The sequence below is a fragment of the Urocitellus parryii genome, chromosome 1 (genome assembly GCF_045843805.1).
Source record: "Urocitellus parryii isolate mUroPar1 chromosome 1, mUroPar1.hap1, whole genome shotgun sequence".
Classification (NCBI taxonomy): domain Eukaryota; kingdom Metazoa; phylum Chordata; class Mammalia; order Rodentia; family Sciuridae; genus Urocitellus; species Urocitellus parryii.
Window position 1 is genome coordinate 251310226 of NC_135531.1, and position 19482 is coordinate 251329707.

The 19482-nt window shown below is 42.0% G+C and overlaps 1 protein-coding gene across 1 annotated transcript in view; it reads left to right on the forward strand.

Annotated features, from left to right (window-relative positions):
* The window catches only part of Kiaa2012 (KIAA2012 ortholog), a 106869-nt gene that overhangs the window by 74963 nt on the left and 12424 nt on the right, over window positions 1-19482 (forward strand). Inside the window, exon 16 of the mRNA XM_077795065.1 lies at window positions 7321-7393. Coding sequence (XP_077651191.1) covers window positions 7321-7393 — 73 coding nt within the window. The remainder of the gene's footprint in view (window positions 1-7320; window positions 7394-19482) is intronic.

Below are 19482 nucleotides of genomic sequence, written 5' to 3' on the forward strand. Positions count from 1 at the left end.
AGCAAAAGAAAATGGAAAGATGTAAATAATCACAGTTGCTAACATTACTGAGCACTTATTCTATTAGGCTATGTTCTAAGTTTTATATGCAGGAACTCATTTAATTCACAAACTGAAGGTAAGAATGTACCTATTTTTTTACAGATGAGAAAAAATAAGGTACTGAGAAGTTAAGTAACTTGCAGAATGTCAGGTGGTAAATGGCAGATACAGATTCACAGGCAGGCCGCCCAGCTTCAGAACTCAGTGCTCAATCATCTGCTGTAAAGCTTTGCTGAACACCCCAGCTGAGCCCTATCCAATCGGAAGCACTGCCAGCCATATTAACTAAGCTTCCAGCACAATCCTTCTAGAAAATTCCACTCTGTGCATGCATTCAGTCTGCTATAGGAAGATTTTCTTATCCTGCAAGACTCAGCCCTTTTCTCTATTCCTACCTGAGTTCTATGGAAATATAAAGCTTTCTCTCCCAGCCTTCATTTAGTTCCCTTCAAACAACTTACAATGAGCATCCTCTGTGTATCAGATACTATGCAGGCCCTGAGGACACAGAGATGAATCATCTGCACCCTTGACCTTCCAGGAGCCTATAATCTAAGACGGGGATAAACAATGTAGCAGACAATATCAGCATAATGTTGTGGCAGAGGCAGACTCGGGTTGCTACCAGAGACCCATTTATTTCTCTGTTATTGCACATGGAATCTTCCGCTTAGTTAAGAACCTCTTTACAACACTAAAGATAGCTGATAACCTGTTTCTGTCAGGCTTCAATCTGAGAAAATACAATCAATTCTGAGTATCTCTGAGTTTGTATAAAAATTGAACTATGTTTGATTTTTTAAAATCTATTTAAATCTATCCTTTCTCAAAAAGAAATGGTATTTGATTAATAAATTAGAATAGATATTTTACATTGTCAGGGTTACGTCATTGCAGTAAGAAAGAAAATGACAATAATGTCTCTGAATGCTAGGGATATATTCAAATATACTTATACTCCATATTAGCATGAAAATGTATGTATGTTATGTCCAAAAAATACAAAGAATGAGAAATAAACTTCCACTCTACTGCCATCACAGTGAGAGCATGGTGTCCTCTGGTGCAAGGTGGAAGGATCTGCCTCAAAGCAGGCACAAGAGCCAGCCATGCCTGAGGTCAGAGCAGCCCTCCCACAGAGGTGGGACATCCCTCCAAGTAGAGGAGGACTGCCACTGAATCTTGTGGTCACATTGAGGTGGAACAACATGAATTTCAAAGATTGAAAGTAGCAGGAAAATCATGCTTGGCTTAAGATGCTGCCCAAAGATGGAGCAGGGTACCTTAGGAGATAAATTCCAGTCCCCAGAGTCCTTTAAATGCTTTGTTAACCACTTGGCAGGAACAGTGCAGAGGGATCACAGCTCGGTTTCAAGATTCAATGATTCCACGACATTCGAATAATATTTCCAGGAAAAAATATTCAGGACAGCGAGTCTTAAATTTTCAAAAGAAAGAAGCTTGGGATTAAAGTGGAATATGATCAATATTAAGGTGTCAGGCTAGTAGTTGGGAAGCCCTGGGTCTTCTCTGACTCTGAGTGACCTTGAAATGCTCTGGGACTCCCATTTCCTCTTTGTAAAATGGAGATGGTAATACTGGGAACTCCACACCTGCCTCTTAATGGTGAAGTGAGAATTACATGAAATAATAGCTTTCAAAGAATTTTCACATCTATAAAGGACGAACCTTGTGAGAGAGAAAGGAACCAACATTCACTGATCCCTGCTGAGGGCCAAGTCTTTCATATATTAAGCTTTATTTAATCTCCCCATCCCCACTCCCCAATTCCTGGTAAGTATGCAGAACTCTCCTATGCAGATGAGGAAACTGAGGCTCAGATATGATCAGTGGCATGGCTGCCTGCAGCAGGAGCTGGGTTTCAAGGCCATAAAGTCCACAGTACCCCATATTGAGAGAGTTCTGCCTATTTTGTTCCCATGACCAGCTTAATTGTACATCCCTGTTCTGGTCTCAGAACCTGAGAAGGGAGCAGAGATTTGAAAAAACATCTTAAACTTATTATAATCACACAAGGCACCTTGTGATTTTCTTTAGTCAGTTATATTTTGTTTTATACTAGGGATTGAACCCAGGGACATTCTACATGGAGCTACATCCCAGTCCTTTTTATTTTATCTTATTTTATTTTGAGATAGGATCTTGCTAAGTTGCCCAGGCTGGCCTCAAATTTGCAATCCTCTTGCCTCAGCCTCCTGAGTAGTAGGAATTACAGTAGGAATTATTTTTTTTCTTCCAGTGCTGGGGATGGAAGTAGGGCTTCACATGTACTAAACAAGTGTTTTATCACTGAGCTACACCCCCCGCATCAGTTTTCTTTACTAAGGAGAAGTATGAAGTACACAAGAAAAACTGGACTACCCTGAAATTGAAATTTTCAAATAAGATACTCATTTTTTTCCATCATTAAGAAAGTATTGAAAATAGTAATTGACATTTGTGTATCACATGGCATATTACACAAAATTTCCAAATGTATTTTCCTAGTTAATCCTTTCAGGAACTCTGTACAATATTCATTACTACTGTCATTTCACAGATAGAGAAACTGCGGTTCAATGAGAAGTCATATAGGTCACGGGAGGCAGAGAGGAGTGCCCCTTCTTTCTCCTGCATCCTATGTTCCCCATCCTCCCAACAGTGCCCTAGGAAAACCTGCCATGAGTCTAGGAGTACTATGCTCAGAGGGGATGCTAGGCACAAGGGCCAGGGGCAGAACCATTAGAAGAAACTGAGGCTTAAGGTTAAGAAACTCTCTCATGGTCTGTAAGACATGAGGGGCAGGAGTTAGGACTTCAGGGCAAGCAGACTGATTCCAGGATCTGAACCCCAGTGTCTGGGAAGAGCCTCTCATGTGCTGGTTACAGCATTACCCTTTGTGTTTATAGAGAGTTTGTTAATCTCCTCCCTCCCTGCCCCAGACCTATAATTTCTTCCATACTGCTGCATTTTCCCAAAGCAGCTCCGTTCTTATCACTGGTTTGCTTGAAAGTCTTTACGGTGTAAAGACTGGTCTTCCAGTTAAATTCCCAGTATCAAGATATATTCCTGTTACAAGATAACAGGGAACATAAAACAAATGCAATTTTTCTAAAACTCCAAACTGCACCATGCAAGATCTGGCTTTGGCCTGTGTCTAATTTACACTGTCCACACACTGCAATAATATCAGACTACCCCTAGCCAGCACAGGGGACTCCCTCTGCCTGGGATCGCCCTATCTTCGCTTCACTGCAAGACTTAGCACTATGTCCACTGGTAAACAAAACTTCCTAACCTAATTTAGTTTCACCTCCCGTGAGGTCTTGTGGAAACCTGTTATAATCTGTCACAGCATTTACCACACTGCATTGCAACTGTGAGATTTCTCATCATTTCCCCACAAGTCAGTAAGCTTCTTACAAATAGATCTTTCATCTCTGTGCCTCCAATACTAGCACAGTACCTGAAACACAGCAGACATTCAATAAATGTTCATAAGCTGAATGAATAAAGGGAGAACTAATGATTTTGCCAGAATAACAGAGCTGAGATATGAATTTGCAATCTTTCAGTTTATTTTACTTATTCATCAAGTACTACAGGATAAGCATCAATAACCTGAAAATCTGAAACAAAATGCTACAAAATCTGAAACTTTTGAGCACCAACAAGATGCCACAACTGACCTTATATGAAAGGTAGCACTAAAAATATTGTGTAAAATTATCTTCGGGCTATGTGTATAAGGTATATCTGAAACAAATGAATTTCATTTTTAGGCTTGAGTCCCATCTCAAAGATATCTCCTTATACATATGCAAATATTTCAAAATCTGGAAAAAAATTCAAAAGGCATGTGCCACCACAATAGCCCCAGTTTTAGCTTATTTTTAATTTAAATTTTAAATATATCCTGGGCATGGTGGCACATGCTTATAATCCCAGGAACTGGGGAGGCAGACACAGGAGGATTACAAATTTGAGGCTAGCCTGGGCAACTTAGTGAGGCCCTGTCTCAAAATAAAAACTAGGGATGTAGCTCAGTAATAGAGGACCCTGAGTTTAATCTCCAGTGCTGCAAAAACTAAAATAAAATGTACTGACAAAGTTTTAAATTTTTCAAGTATAATATGGCGTTTCCCAGCTGCCCACTTCCCTTCCCATAGACTATCTCTATTGCCAGTTTCCTATGTGCCCTGAGATGTAGAAAGCATGTATAAGGAAATACATATAAATAGGAGATAGAAATTTTGTGCAAATTACTAAAAAGAACCAATTTTAAATAGACATTTTGTGAAAATTTAGTATATTATACACATTTTTCAGAATCGTTATTTTTCATTTAGTATTTCTTGGAGCTCTGTGTTAATTCAAAAAGAGATACCTTGTTCTTTTTTTTTTTAAGAGAGAATGTGAGAGAGAGAAAGAGAAAATTCTTTTTAATATTTATTTTTTTTTTAGTTTTCGGCGGGCATAACATCTTTGTTTGTATGTGGTGCTGAGGATCTAACTCAGGCCGCATGCATGCCAGGCGAGCGCACTACCACTTGAGCCACATCCCCAGCCCTACCTTGTTCTTCTTAATGGTTGTATGGTCTTCCATTGTACAAATTACTATAATTTATTTAAAGTCTCAAGTTGATGGGACATTTATTTCCAATCTTTCCCAATGAATGAATGACCTTAGGTGTTATTTCACGTGTGTGTTCACATATCTTTTAAAAAGATAGCTCTTTGGACACTTTTCTAAGCAACATACAATTAAATGGACAGAATTTCATATTAAGATTTTTTTTCCTAACAAGGATTTGCTTGAAGAGCTTTCTAAATCCCTGACTCTGCCTCCAACTCTCCATCTGTGAAATGAGAACATTCTTTGCCCTGAAGGCTCATAGCCACATGTTGTTAAGACTGAAGGTTTTGCCAAGTGTAGTGTCAGGAGGTTGAGACAGGAGGATCACAAGTTTGAGACCAGACTCAGCAACTTCGTGAGGCCCTTAGCAACTTACTGAAACCCTTACTCAAAAAAAAAAAAAAAAAAATGGTGGGGTGGGAGGGCAGGTTGGGAAGGCTAGGGATGAAGCTCAGTGGTAAGATGCTCCTGGTTCAATCCCCAGTACCACAAAAAAAAAAAAAAAAGACTGAAAGTTTTATCCTTGGCTTTGAAATTCTTCCAAAAGAGGAAGCTTGTTTCTCACTTTGACTTTCAATCCAATTTCCTGTTAGATTAAAAGGCTTTACAAAAAATGCATCTCTTTTCTGGTCTTCTAATTAGGGCATTTACTGCAACTAAGGCAGAGTTTTGTTGTTGTTTTTTGTTTTGTTTTGTTTTTTCCATATTATACTTTTTTAAACCTTTCCATTTATTCAGGGATTTTTTTTTCATTGTACCAGTACAAATCTGCCTATCGCCAAAGTGAGAAGCCCAAACAAAAGAAAATTATTTACCTGCTTTACCTTTTTTATGTCAATATATCTTATCAACTAACAAGTAAGAAACAGATGATAAAAAGCCAGTAAGTGATGCAACTCAGGAAGGAATTGTAGAATGTGCTGAATGAGCCGTTGTCTCTTCCCAAAGCAGGCTGGTATTTGATAAAGTAGGAAATTGATTGTCACTAATGGGTGAGAATAAGACAGCAGATTGTTAAGGCCCTGCACATTATATTCCAGCTCTATTGCCTAAATGAAGCTGTGGCTGGAGCTGGAACCCAGGTGACAAAGGCCAATTACAGGTCTCATTAGACACATCAGGCTTTACTTGAGTCACCAACTCCACCTGCCATGTTTCTTCCACTATTAAAGAGCTGCCTTTAAACCTCTGGAGAAGATCAGTAATTCTTGATTCTGGCTGCATGTTGGAACCACGTGTGCAACATGTGGTTCCTCTCCTCCATGTGCGACACATCAAGCAGAAACCTTAAAAATGCCCCAACTCAGCCAGTTGGTGACACACGCCTGTAATCCCAGCTACTCAAGAGGCTGAGACAGGAGAATTGCAAGTTCCAGGCCAGTCTGAGCAACTTAGCAAGACCCTGTCTCAAAATAATAAATAAATAAATAAAAAGGGCTAGGGATGTAGCTCAGTGGTGGAACACCCCTGGGTTTAATCTCCAGTACTGGAAAGAGGGGAAAAAAAAACCCAGCTGTAGAGATTCTGATTTTATTGTCTGGAATTATACTTTTTAAAAACTCTTCAAATAATTCTAATGTACAGCCAGGATTGAGAACCACTGTTTTAGATATTTTGGGGTGTTGAGATTGCAAATAGCTGGTGTAACTCAGAGAAAGAATAAAGAGGGGAGCCTGCTTGTGTAGCTCTGTGGCAGAGCACTTGTCCAACATGGACAAGGTTCTGAGTTCAATCCCAGCACCACACAAAAAGGAGGAGGAGGAGGAAAAGGGGAGAGAATGCACTAAGAAATTGAACCGTGGTGACCCTGGGGACTCCACACAAGGCCATGCTGACCCTTTGGTTCCCCTGCTATTAATCCTCAATGCCTTCCATTTGTTCTCAAAATAATGGACAAAATCCTCAGCCTGCCTTCAAGGCCTTGGGCTTCTGACCCTTTCCACCATTCCCACTTCTCTCAGTCTCTGCTCTGGCCAGTCAAGTCCTCTGCCAATTGCTGGAGATGCCCTGCTTCTTTTTCCAGGCCTTGCCCTATGACCTTCATCTCTCCTTCTCCTACATGTGCCACACATCAAGCAGTGCACAGATGAATGGAACCAGACCCCTTCAAGATAAGTACAGCCGGGTGCAGTGGCATGGCCATGCCTATCATCTCGGCAATTTAGGAGGCTGAAGCAGGAGAATCACCCGTTTGAGACTAGCTTCAGCAATTTAGTGAGACCTTATCTCAAAATTTTAAAAATGAGAAGAAAAAAAAAAGCTGAAGATGTGCAGCTCAGTAGTAGAACACCCTTATTCAATCCCCAGTACTAGAAAGAAAAAAAAAAAATGTAAAGAAAAAGCACAACTGATCATGAGTACTTGGTGCCACTGCGAAGTCTGCCTGGTTCTTTTAAATCTAATCACTCTAGTAGCAGCCTTCCTGGACACTTAAGCTGAAAGAAGTTGAAAAAGAAGGAGAAAAGGGCTCGGAGTGTGGCTCAGTGGTACAGCACTTGCCTCACAGGTTCTAGGTAGGGGTTTCAACCCTAGCACCCGCAGAAAATGAAGAAGAAACAACTAAGAAAACTGAATTCCCTTTTACCAAAGGGCATGGACCAGAGGAATATTTGCATTCATCTTGTCTTCTGTATTCTTTGTAGGAAAGTGGAGATGAACTGGACTCTCGTGAGGAACCAGGAGGATCCCTCAGAGAAAATGATGAAGACAGCCAAGGTAGGGACAGCTAGTCGGGTTGTAGAACCTTATCACTATAATCATCACGTGAACTTTGTGCTGTTCAAAGATGTTAATGACCCTTCCATTTCCTTTCCAGTTATGAGTCTAAAGTCATAACACAGACCAAAAACTGCTGAGTGTCCAGACTCTGGGTTCTTAGTGCAACACAAGCAAATGATAATGTGTTTTATGTCCTTGTTCTGTTGTGCTATGGTTTGGATGTGAGATGTCCCCCAACAGCGCACGTGTGAGACAAAGCAAGAGGGTTCAGAGGAGAAATGTGAGACCCTTAGCCCAGTCAGTGAATTAATCTCCTGTTGGGATTAATTGAGTGGTAACTGAAGGCAGATGGGGTGTGGCTGGAGGAGGGGGGCATGGCTTTGGGGTATATATTTGTATCTGGTGAATGGAGTCTCTCCCTTTGCTTTCTGATCATCATGTGAGCTGTTTCCCTCTGCTACATTCTTCCTCATGATGTTCAGCCTCACTTTGAGCCCCGAGGAATGGAGTTTGCTATCTATAGATTGAGATCTCTGAAACCCTGAGCCCCTAAATAAACTTTTCTCCCTTTACATTTGTTCTGGTTGGGTCTTTAAGTCACAGCAGTGAAATAGCTAACTAAAACATTAATTTTTTTTTTTCTGTGAGAAACAGAAGATTGTTGCAAGAGAGTTCAGACTTTGGGGACATTATTAAAAAGTCCCCCCAAGCACCTCCACCTCTCTGTTCCACCTGCCTTCATGGAGGGTTTGGCAAAGGAGTTGGGGTTTCTTGCCTAGAAGAACAATATTCCAACAGAACAGGGACCATTTGCTTTAGAGACCCATCCCCCATCACCCACAGCCCTGGGTGACAAGAGCTGCTTGATGGTAGCTTACTCCAGAAATGACCCTGCATTTGATGATGATGGGGGCCATTTTTTGTCCTCATTGCTTCTTGCAGAAGTGGAAACATTAAAGACTATTGATTCTCAGACAGTCTGTGCAGGGCCACAGAGAAGCCGTATGCATGTTGCTGCTGCACGAAGGTGTCCAGCAGAGGGAGCTCGTGGGGCTAGAATCCAGCCTGTGCTCACCGCCTGAAACATTCACTGCAGCTCCTGGCCTGCAGTGAATTCCTAATTCACTAATTTCCTAAATTCCTGATTTCCTAATTCAAATAAAGGTGATGCATAGCAGCTGCAGGTCAGAGCTGCTGAGCTGAGAGCGTGCACTCTGGAGCTGGCCTTAACCCCTCAGTGCCTCAGAGTCCTCATCTGTCAGCAAAAATTGGAATAGAACTCATCGCATTTGGCTGCATGAGGAACAAATGAAAAAGTTCACATAAAGTAGCCATTTAGTGGTTATTCATCTCAACTTATATATTTTACCCTCCCATGATCACTGTTTACCAATCTGTGCAATGACACCATGGTTCTTCCTATCTCCTGTGGATCCTATGAGGTAAAAGAAAGAGACCTTAAGAGAATACTAGAGAGAAATGTACTGTCACAGGTTTTGAATTTCACCCAAAACATTTTGCACTTTTTTTTGAATTTTTTTTTTTTTTTTTTTGTCAATGGACGGAGAATCCAACCCAGTGCTTCACACATGCTAGGTAAGCACTCTGCCACTGAGTCACAACCCCAGCCCAACTTTTCGCATTTTGGGTGGTGGTACTGGGGATTGAAGCCAGGGCCTCAAGTTTGCTAGGCCTAAACTTGATATTTTTCTGTCTACATCTTTTACCATTTCTTTCTGTTAATGTCCTATTCAAAAATAATTTTATACTAATTTTTAAAAGGTCTCACTGTTTCTGTATGTCAAGCAATAATATATTATAGCAGCCTGAACCCTGGGTTTGGTCAAGCTTTTAAGCAAGGTCTCTGCTAACATGAGTCTCCTGTCACCTCCATTTTCAAAGCAGAGTGACACTAGCCAGGGAAAAGCACTCTTCAGATCTTCTATATCGTAAATCACATATGCAGAATGGGAATACTGACAAGCTTCCAAGGTCTTAGCCAAGTGCAGTGGAGGTTTTAGGCGGTACAGAATGTGGCTAAAACTAAGCAAATGACCAAGTCAGTCAGAACAGATTTCCTGTCTCATGACAGCAGAGCAGGCTCCGGCTGGGTTCCATAAAGGTTATTCAGTCTCTAATGCAATGAAATATCACTGCAGAAAGTTAAAGAAGGCATTTTCCTGTCCTGAATGATAAATGCTATGTTTAAAGAGAATTTCAAGTCTTTGAAGAAAAAAAAAAAAAAGGAGGGTGTGTTAAGGAACTTTTTTCAACTATTTTAGGATCGGTTTCTTCCCCCATAAGTCTTAAGGCTAATTGTCAGGATTTTTTTCCCCTACTCCAAATTAAGTAGTGATCTTCATGGTTAATTATAAGCAGGAAGTCAGTGCCACCTCCAGTGAGAATAGCATCAGGCTTGCACTTAGTGAGAGTACTATCCTTGCAAGTTTTCACAAAACAAAGTAAATCAACAACATCCAAATCAGAGAAGGCTGAAGAAATCACTCAAAGTTTAAGTACAAAACTTTCCTTTCCACTACTCCACCCCACCCACAGAGTTCAAGAAAAGAATGAATTTTCAATTCTTTTTTCCTGGGTCACTGGTTCTCAAACTTCACACATCAGCGTCACCTGAAGGCTTGTTAAACAAGGCAAGTCTTTCCAGCTCTGCATAGCTCCTTAAAATGCAGCAGAACTGCTCCAAGATTGTTTTTTGTTTGTTTGTTTGTTTTGTTTTTTTTTTTCCAGCTGGTCATAGTGGCACATGCCTGTAATCCCAGCAGCTTAGGAGTCTGAGGCAGGAGGATCATGAGCTTCAGCAACTTATCGAAGCCTTAAAAGTAATGTAGGGAGACCCTGCTTTAAAATATCAAATAAAAAGGGCTGGGGGTGCTGTGGTTGTGGCTCAGTGGTGGAGCGCTTGCCTCAAGATTCTAAGAGAGGGGCTGGGGATGTGGCTCAAGCGGTAGCGCGCCATGCCTGGCTTGCGTGCGGCCGGGGTTCGATCCTCAGCACCATATACCAACAAAGATGTTGTGTCCGCCGAGAACTAAAAAATAAATAATAAAAAAAAAAAATTCTCTCTCTCTCTCTCTCTCCTCTCTCACTCTCTCTTTAGAAAAAAAAAAAAGATTCTAAGAGGACTGAGAGATTTAGGACACATTGCTTGAATTGCAGGGAGCCTTCAAGGAGCAGCCTGGAACAACAAATGGGAGGAACGAAAAGCATTTCTTTGGGGTACACTGGGAAACCAGCAAGCCGCTTCTATTATCTTCTTCTAGCAGAAAAAGCAGCTCAGAGTCTTGTTGCCTTGGTCAAGAGATGGATGTGCCATAGTTGCTTGCAGCATTCTAATCGAGGCCAAGGAGAGACTAAACAAGAGGGAGGGTTTAGTTCACTCTCATGGAAAAGTCAGAGCTGGTAGAAAGAGACACAGTCCACTCCTTGAGGTTGTGCACTGACCCAGGTTCCTTCTGTTTCTCTCTGCATTTCTTTTTGCCACGACCCTTGTATGCATGTCCATGGCTGGCTCAAAGTCTCCCTCATTATGCAGGATAGGAGAGAAAGTGTCGGTGTGGGGCTTGTTCTGCTGTTTAAGCGCACCCTTCAGGAATTGCTCCTCACCTACATTTGCTCAATCCTTCAGGCCTTCCTGACCACAAGGAGGCCTGGGAATTAGAAGGTCTTGCTAGATGTGTGTGCTATACCAAAACTTGAGGGGGATCTGCTACCCACAGGCAGAAGGGGGATGGATGCTGGGGGCCAAGTAGTGTCTCAGTCACAAGTGGGCAGATGTCTCTATCCTTATGGATGCTGCCAATTTCCCACCTCTTGGGCCCAAAGAGGCATTTTTCAGTCTCATGCCCACTCTTTAAGCTCAACATGTATTCCCTTGTAGCCACAAACACGGCAGGCTGTCGCTGTCAGCCCTGTGGCTTGCCTGGAAAAGGGAACTAGGGTATCTCTGCTTCCTCCATTGGTCTTTGTGGTGTCAAAAGGGAGAAGGAAAACTATTCAATGTGTCTGTGAATTTGCCCAAGAACTTTTAAAAGAACAAAGCCTTCCGTGAGGTTTCCGGTGACCCTAATGGAAACTGCCTAGGGAGCCCAGCTCTCTTCTTTGAAAACAAGCCCTTTATTAGGAAGCAGCTGACACGGATGGCTCCTCATCACACTTTCTATCACTTGATGGTGCTTTCACTTCCCTGGGAGTCCCTGAGTCTAATTCAAGTTCACACATGTATATTGGGGAGCCACAGTGTACCACTTTTTTAGCCCCATATCTACATATCAAAGAGAAGGACATTATTCCTGCCTAGTAAATATTCCAAAGGTGAATGAATCCATAAATGAACATGTCAAGTATGGAGGAGATTCATGAATGGTGATTCCAAGTTCCCTACCCTCAAGAGCTGACCATGAGGATTTCAGCTCTGGGCATTATAGACTCCCTGTGAAGAAACAGTGCGTGCAGGCATTAGGAAGGTCACAGACCTCCAATTGGTGGGACTTATAGAACACACAGCAACCAGGGAGGACCTGCATCTCCACCAGAGACAAAAAAGAAAACAAAAAGCAGCTGTCAAGAGCAGCAAGAGTCACCACCAGTGGGGAAGGGGACACTGGCTCCTTTGGCTTCTAGGTGAACAAAGCTGCAGCACCCTCATTAACATGATGAGACTGCCCTAATTAGTGGCTAGGACTCTAAATAGTTACATCACAGTTCAACTGGGAGGTCTGGACCAGTGGGTTTTGTGAGAACCAGCTGTCTAGATCCTTTCTAGCTAAAACTTAGGGTCTCACCCAGACCTACCTGCATTTGAACAAGATTCTCATGTGATTCACATGCCGGTCGACCTTTGAGAAAACTATAATATAGACTCATTGAGGACACTGGATTTCAAATTCATAAGACGGGGGCTCATTTTCCAGCTCTGTCCTTGGTGAGTTCCACAGTCTAGGGCAGGGTACATCACTTCTCTGGGCTTTGGTTTCCTTCTCCATATAACCAAGGACGTCGGGCTGGATAATCTCTAGGGATGTGTCCCACTCTCACGCTCTGTGCATCTATGGCTCACACAGGTTTGACAGTGACAAGCAGCAGAGCCAGAGCTGGGACCACACTTCCTTACAAGCTCCTTCCACTCCACCTTGCTCCCAGGGAGCCAGCCTGCCATCCTCACTGTGTCCCACGTAAAGCTCTGCTACACCCAGCCCTGTTTTGGATAGGTAATGACAGAGACAGCCAGGGAAGTGACAGGTACTCCCATGCCACGTGAACCCCAGCTTGGGGACAGCAGCCAGTGAGAGCCCAACAGGTCATGAATGAGAAGGCAGCTTTGCCGTGGCCTTCTGCACCGTGCAAGGCCTCAATAATCCCTCAGCCTCACGAGGCTTCCGCTTCCTCCTCTGAAAGTACCAGCATTGACTGGCCAATCTCTCTTATTTTCTGAGGTTCAATGACCTTGGAATTGTTTCTAGTAAGGAAAAAAGCAGAATCCTCAGGGCTGGGATTATAGCTCAGCGGCAGAGTGCTTGCCTGGCAAGTGTGAGACACTGGGTTTGATCCTCACCAGCACTACATAAAAATAAATAAAATAAAGGTATTGTCCACCTACAACTAAAAAAATAAAAATAAAAAACAGAATACTCATAGAGCTCCATGATTCAGCCACCAGGTTCAAGCCTTGCTTAGTCTTTAGCCACTAACTGCATGGATGAAAGATTCTTTTGTTCACTCAACAAACATTTACTGAATCACATCTTCACCTCTAAGTTCCACATCTTCACGGTAGTACCTGCTGCAGCTCCTGCTTTGGTTGGAGGAAAAAGAAGACATGTGTGTAGATGGTTCTAACACAGCAGTGCCTGAGAGAACACAGAAATGGTGGCTGTAGATCAGAGCAGGAAGGACAAGAAGGCACAGAGGGTGTGTTAATGGGCTTTCCATCACTGTGAGAAAAAAACTTGAGACAAAGGATCAGTAAGGAGGAAAGATTTACTTTGGCTCACAGTTTCAGAGGTTTCAGTCCATGGTTGCTTGGCCCTGCCACTTTGAGTCTGTGGCAAGGCAGAACATCATGGCAGGGAGCAGGGAGCAAAATAAACCTGGTCCCTCATGAGGGCAGGGGCTGGGGTCCCAATATCCCTTTGTTTTAGTCAACTTTTTCATCACTGTGACCAAAAGACCCAACAAGAACAATTTTAGAGGAGGGAAAGTTTATTGGATGCTCACAGTTTCAGCGGCCTCAGTGCAGAGATGGTCGACTCCATTGCTCTGAGCCCAAAGTGAGGCAGGACATCATGGTGGAAGGGATGAAAGCAGCCCAGAACATGGCTACCAGGAAGCACCCAGAGAGGTGTGCTCAGCAGGGACAAAATGTATACCCCAAAGGCACTCCCCCAATGACCCACCTCCTCCAGCCACACCCTACCTGCCCTCAGTTATCACCTCGTTAATCCTTATCAGGAGATTAATGCCCTGATTAGGTTGAGGTTCTTCTCAGAAGCCAGTAGTTTCACCTCTTCACTTTCTTGCCTTGCCTCACACATGGAGGACACCTCACATCCAAACCATAACATCCTCCAGGACTCACCCACAGTGACCTAACTTCCTCCCGTCGGGCCTCACCTCCTGAAGGTATCACCACCTTCAGGGAGAGCTACAGTCTGATGATCAAGGCTTCCCACGTGAGCCTTTGGGGATGCTTCACATCCAAACCACACAGAGGATCCCCTGGACGAGGGGATGCCTGCTGGCATGAAGGAAGGAGTGACTGAACCCAGAGTGCCTTTGTCCACGTTTAGTAGAGGCAAAAAGGGCAGCGGTCCACACTTGCTGTTTCCTATTAAGTGTCTCAGAATCCCTGGGTAGGCCATTTGTCACTTGAGAAAATCCAAGCTCAGAGAGGTTAAGTAGCACATCCTTGGCCAGAGCCCTGGGTCTGACCATCTCCCCAGGCTCTGCTGCAAGATTAGTTCTTCTGGTTGTTAACAGCTCGCAGAGAGTAGGTTTGTGAATCCTAGATGCTCTGAAGTAGAGGAGGGAACACAGGAAGGTCAAGGTGGGAAATCAAGATCTGAGTAAATCAATTCCCCCCACCCCCATCTCTAAGTGGAGCAATAGAAATGAAAATATTTTTCTGCCAGGATTTTTTAAGACAGAGGGGAAAAAAGGGGGGTGGGGGGTGGCCAGTGAAGAAAGAGAAGGCAGCCACAGCCTGGACACAGCTCCTGTTCCTGATCAGGGTATTAGTGACTTCAATAATACCGCTCCCTAGTTCCCAAAGAGCCTGCTCACCAGGAGGCTCCTGATGAGGTCCTCTCCCTTGGGCAAGGTCATCCCTGTCCTTACAAAAAGAGCTCTTTGGCAGCGAGCTCAAGACCCCAGGCAGGGCTCTCCCAGGAGGGTGTCTCCCAGCTGTATCACCTTTTCTACTTCTCATTGTGGCGCTTGTGATATCCCCACAAGCATGGGGACCTCCTATGGATTCCATCCTTAGGTGGAGACTTGCAGACCTGAAAGGTCTGAAAATCTGACAGAGAACCTGGGGGAAAGGTGGGGGGCAGACAAGCCTCGGAGTTCCACTCAAACAATTTAGTCTTTTTTAACTTGTACAGGCTGTCTTTCTGCTAGTTTTCCACATAGTCACTGGAAGTATGGAAAAAACAGAAGTAATTTTTGGCACCTAATATGAAGCAAGATATGATGCTAGGTGTTTTGTGTTTATTTGTCTCATTTTAGTCTCACCATCACCTTATAAGACTCATGTTTTATCTTTATTTCATAGGTGCAGATAATGAGGCTCAGAGAGGTTAGGTAACTTGCCAAAGGTCACTCAGCCAGTAAGTGGAAGAGCTGAGATATGAACCCCAGTTACTATGACTCCAAGGCCTTACTCTCTTTAGATGTTACAATGTCAACCATGTGTTTTTGACTAGGAAATAGTTACAAAGTCAGAGATGTATGACAAAAATTATGGCAGCTTTTTTTTTAAGCTAGCATGAATCGTGGAGATTATTTGAAGTCCCTAGAAATTATTTTATATTATGGTTGAAGGAACCTGAGGCCTACAAGTTAAGAGAATTATGCAGCCACAAGTAATTATCAAAACCAAGGTAACTGGAGTCTCCTTCCCGTGTTTGTGGGTATGTGGTTTAGTTCAGTTTAGTTTTACAGGTCTTTCCTCAAGGGCAGTTCTTGTATCAAATATCAAGGCCACCCAACCTGTGCAAAGAAGTGGAGGAAACAGGAGGAGCAGAAGCTTGTGTCCAGGAGTCCAGGTGGTGCCACTCACTAGAATCTAGAGCCTAGCAGGCGTCCTGTAAGAAGATCAGCCTCGTCCTGTGCTCCTGGGGCCCTCCAGCCCCACACTGCCCCCGAGAGGATTTCAGTCTCAGCATGCTGCCAGCACTCTACCTGAGCCTAGGTTCAGAATATCCTGCTGGTTCTCAGCACCTAGATGACATGACCTACACACTCTGCATTGCTTTGGTTTTCCTCTAGAAAAGATTTCAAAGTTCTCTTTCATGCAGGGAGAAGAGAGGTGGGTGGTGGCAGATTCCTAAGAATGTTCCTGGCTTACTCCCCATTCAGCCCAGCCTGGGACCCCAAAAAAGTCCCCAGAACACAGCTGTTGCCCCTTTATTCTGAAAATTCTCTTCACCTTCAGGAAAGAAAGTTCATTTCTAAAAAGGGACATAAATTTACCAAAACCAAAAGGCAGCTGAAGCCAGAGGCAAGGACAGCCTAAAAAAGAAAATGATAGGCCAATCTTACTTATGATCAAAGATGCAAAACTCCTAAACAAATAGTAGCCAAGCAAATCCATAAGCTTGTACTTTAAAAAAAAAAAAAATACACCATGACAGAATTGAGTTTATCACAGGAATTCAAAGATGGCCTAAGATTTGAAAATATGATTATATAATTCCCATCAAGAACTTAAAGGGGAGGGCTGGGGTTGTGGCTCAGCGGTAAGCGCTTGCCTAGCACATTCGAGGCCCTGGGTTCGATCCTCAGTACCACATAAAAATAAATTTAAAAAACTATTGTTTTCAACTAAAAAATAACTATTAAAAAAAAGTTAAAGGAGAAAGTCTTAGGGTCATTTTGTAGATATGCAAAAAGAAGTAAAATTTATAAAATTCACCTATTTATGATTAAAAATTATCAGCCAGGCCCAATGGGTACTGAGGAGGCTAAGGTGGGAGTATGGCTGTGACCCAGAAATTCTACACAGACTGGGAAACATAGCAAGACACCCCCCCCCAATCTAAAAAAAAAAATCAAACTACGAATAGAAAAGGACTTCCTGATTTTGATAGCATACAAATATCTATGGTACCATCAATCACCACACACTAATGGTAGAGTCTTCAAAGTAGTGTCTCTAGACACAACTGGGACAAGGATCCCTTCTATCATTGTTCCTTCATCATACTCGATGTCCTAGTCTGCACAGTAAGGAAAACAAAAGAAACAGTAAGCTGGAAGGAGGGAAAAGAGGATATGACACTGTCATTATTCCCAGACAATATTATTACTTCTATGAAAGGCTCTACAGATGTGTTAGTCAACTTTCTATTGCTGTGACAAAATACCTGACATAAACCACTTATAAGGAGGAAAGGTTTATTTTGGCTCAGTTTCAGAGGTTTCAGTTTGTGGTCACTTGGTCCCATCTCATTGGGCCTGTGGCAAAGAAAAACATCATGGCAGAGAGCACCACAGAGTAAAATTGCTCACCTCATGGTGGCCAAGAAGCAGAGAGAGAGCACAGAAGGGGCTAGGAATCCCAATATTCCCTTCACAAGCACACCCCCAATGACCTAACTTCCTTCCACAAGGCCCCACCTCTTAAAGATCCACTCCCTCCCAATAGCACCACAGGATAGTGATTAGGCCCCTAGCACATGGTTTTTTTGGGGACATTTACAATCTAAACCATAACAACAGGTGAGCCCTTAAAAGACAAAAGAATCTAACCAAATTACTAAGTATAGACAAACACACAGAAATCACTTGTAGGAAAAACAGTGTTCCCAAACACAAAAAAAGCACAATTTAAAATGAAATTTTTAAAACATTTGTTATTGTAGAAAAAAACCTGAACATTCACAAAGGCAGCTGGACAGCAAAATGAATCCTGAGTTCTCATCTCTTGGCTAACATTGTTCATTCATAACCCCAATGCTTTCCTCTCTTCCATGTTTTTATGAAACAAATTCCAGGATCATATCACTTTACCCATATATTTAAGCATATATCTCTAAAAGACAAAAAAAGACTCTGGACATAGCCATGATACCATTATTACACCTAAAATCCAAACAATTCCTTATTATAGATGAGTAATCAGTTTTCAGAGTTTTATAATTATTTTTGAATTTGTTTACCATTGCTCAATATGGTCTTAAGTATCATTTAAATTATAGATTCCATTCATTTCTCTTTTTTCCTCCTTTTACTTTATTAGGAAACTGTATCATGTGTCCTGTTGGGTTTCCCACAGACTAGATTTCATTGATGGTGCAGCTCTTTTTTTTTTTTTTTTTTAAATATTTATTATTTAGTAATCGGCGGGTACAGCATCTTTGTTTGTATGTGGTGCTGAGGATCGAACCTGGGCCGCACGCATGCCAGGCTAGCGCGCCACCGCTTGAGCCACATCCCCAGCCCCGATGGTGCAGCTCTTGATATAATTTATGTGTGTTTCTCTTTCAGGACACATGGTATTTCCTCATCTCCATGATGCCAATGGCTGTAGGTCCATCAATTCATTAGAGTTTGCAAAATAGTGATAATGAAATGCTATCATTCTTTTTTCATGTATTAGTTAAGAAACTCTACAAAAATAAAATTTTCCTCATCTACTATTTAGTTATCCAGTGGTATAGCTTATGTAGGAAGAAAAAATAAATGCTCAATGTTATGCTTTTATGTATCAGTTGTCATAATAATGAGTCAGTTCCCCAGGATCCTCCTACAGTGACCTAGTTTTGTTTTGTGGTTTTTTTTTTTTTTTTAGTATCATGTACTTGTGGATTTAAACAGATGAAAATATAATTTTAAATATAAATATATTCTGGCAATAAGTGTATAAAAAGATGTGTGAGACTTTCATGAAGAAATTATATTTCATTAAATTAAGCAAAAGTATACCTAAAAAAGTATAATGTTCTATATAATACTGTGTACGGTGTCCATAGATAGGATGAATCTCCATCATAAAGATAACAATTTCCCTAATCTATAATTTCATGAAATTCTGATTTTTAAAAAATCCCCCACAGAAGCTGAAGTTGTAGCTTAGTGGTAGAGCACTTGCCAAGCACATGTGAGGCACTGGGTTCAATCTTCAGCATCACATGAAAATAAATATATAAAATAAAAGTATTGTGTTCATCTACAACCAAAAATATATTTTTAAAAAATCTCTGACAGAGCAAGATTAGTTGATCCTAAAATTCATATAACAGCCAAAAATAGCTGCTATGATCTGAATGTGTCCTCTCCCCCCCCCCCAAACTTCTTATGTTGAAACCTAATCACCAGTGTGATAGTATTTGGAGGTAAATCACGTAAATCACATTTAAGATATTGTATATATTTTTTAAAGAAGTTAAAATTTCGGGGGTAGGGTTGTGGGTCAGAAGTAGAGTGCTCTCCTAGCAAGGGTGAGGCATTGAGTTCAATCCTCAGCATCACATAAAAATAAAATAAAGATACTGTGTCCACCTACAAATAAAAAATTTGTAAGTTATTATTCAAAGTTCTGCCTTAATTTGTTCCAATACTTCCTAAATATCAGGTTACTTTACTAAGGGAAAGAAAGCACCCTTCTGTTGTTCACATCAATTCTAATCAAAATGTTGAAATTACACCAATATAGAACCTCTGCTTTTGGGCAATGCAAACGCGCCCTCTGCTGGTTCCATTGCGCCCTGCACCCAAGTTTGAAAATTGCGAAGACCTGTGAATGTCTTCCATGAGTGTTTTTTTCTGAGCCAGCAACTCTAAAGAAACCCTCACAGAATTCCTCTTATTGTGAAGATTCTCTAATCATCTCCTGCTCTCTGTTAATG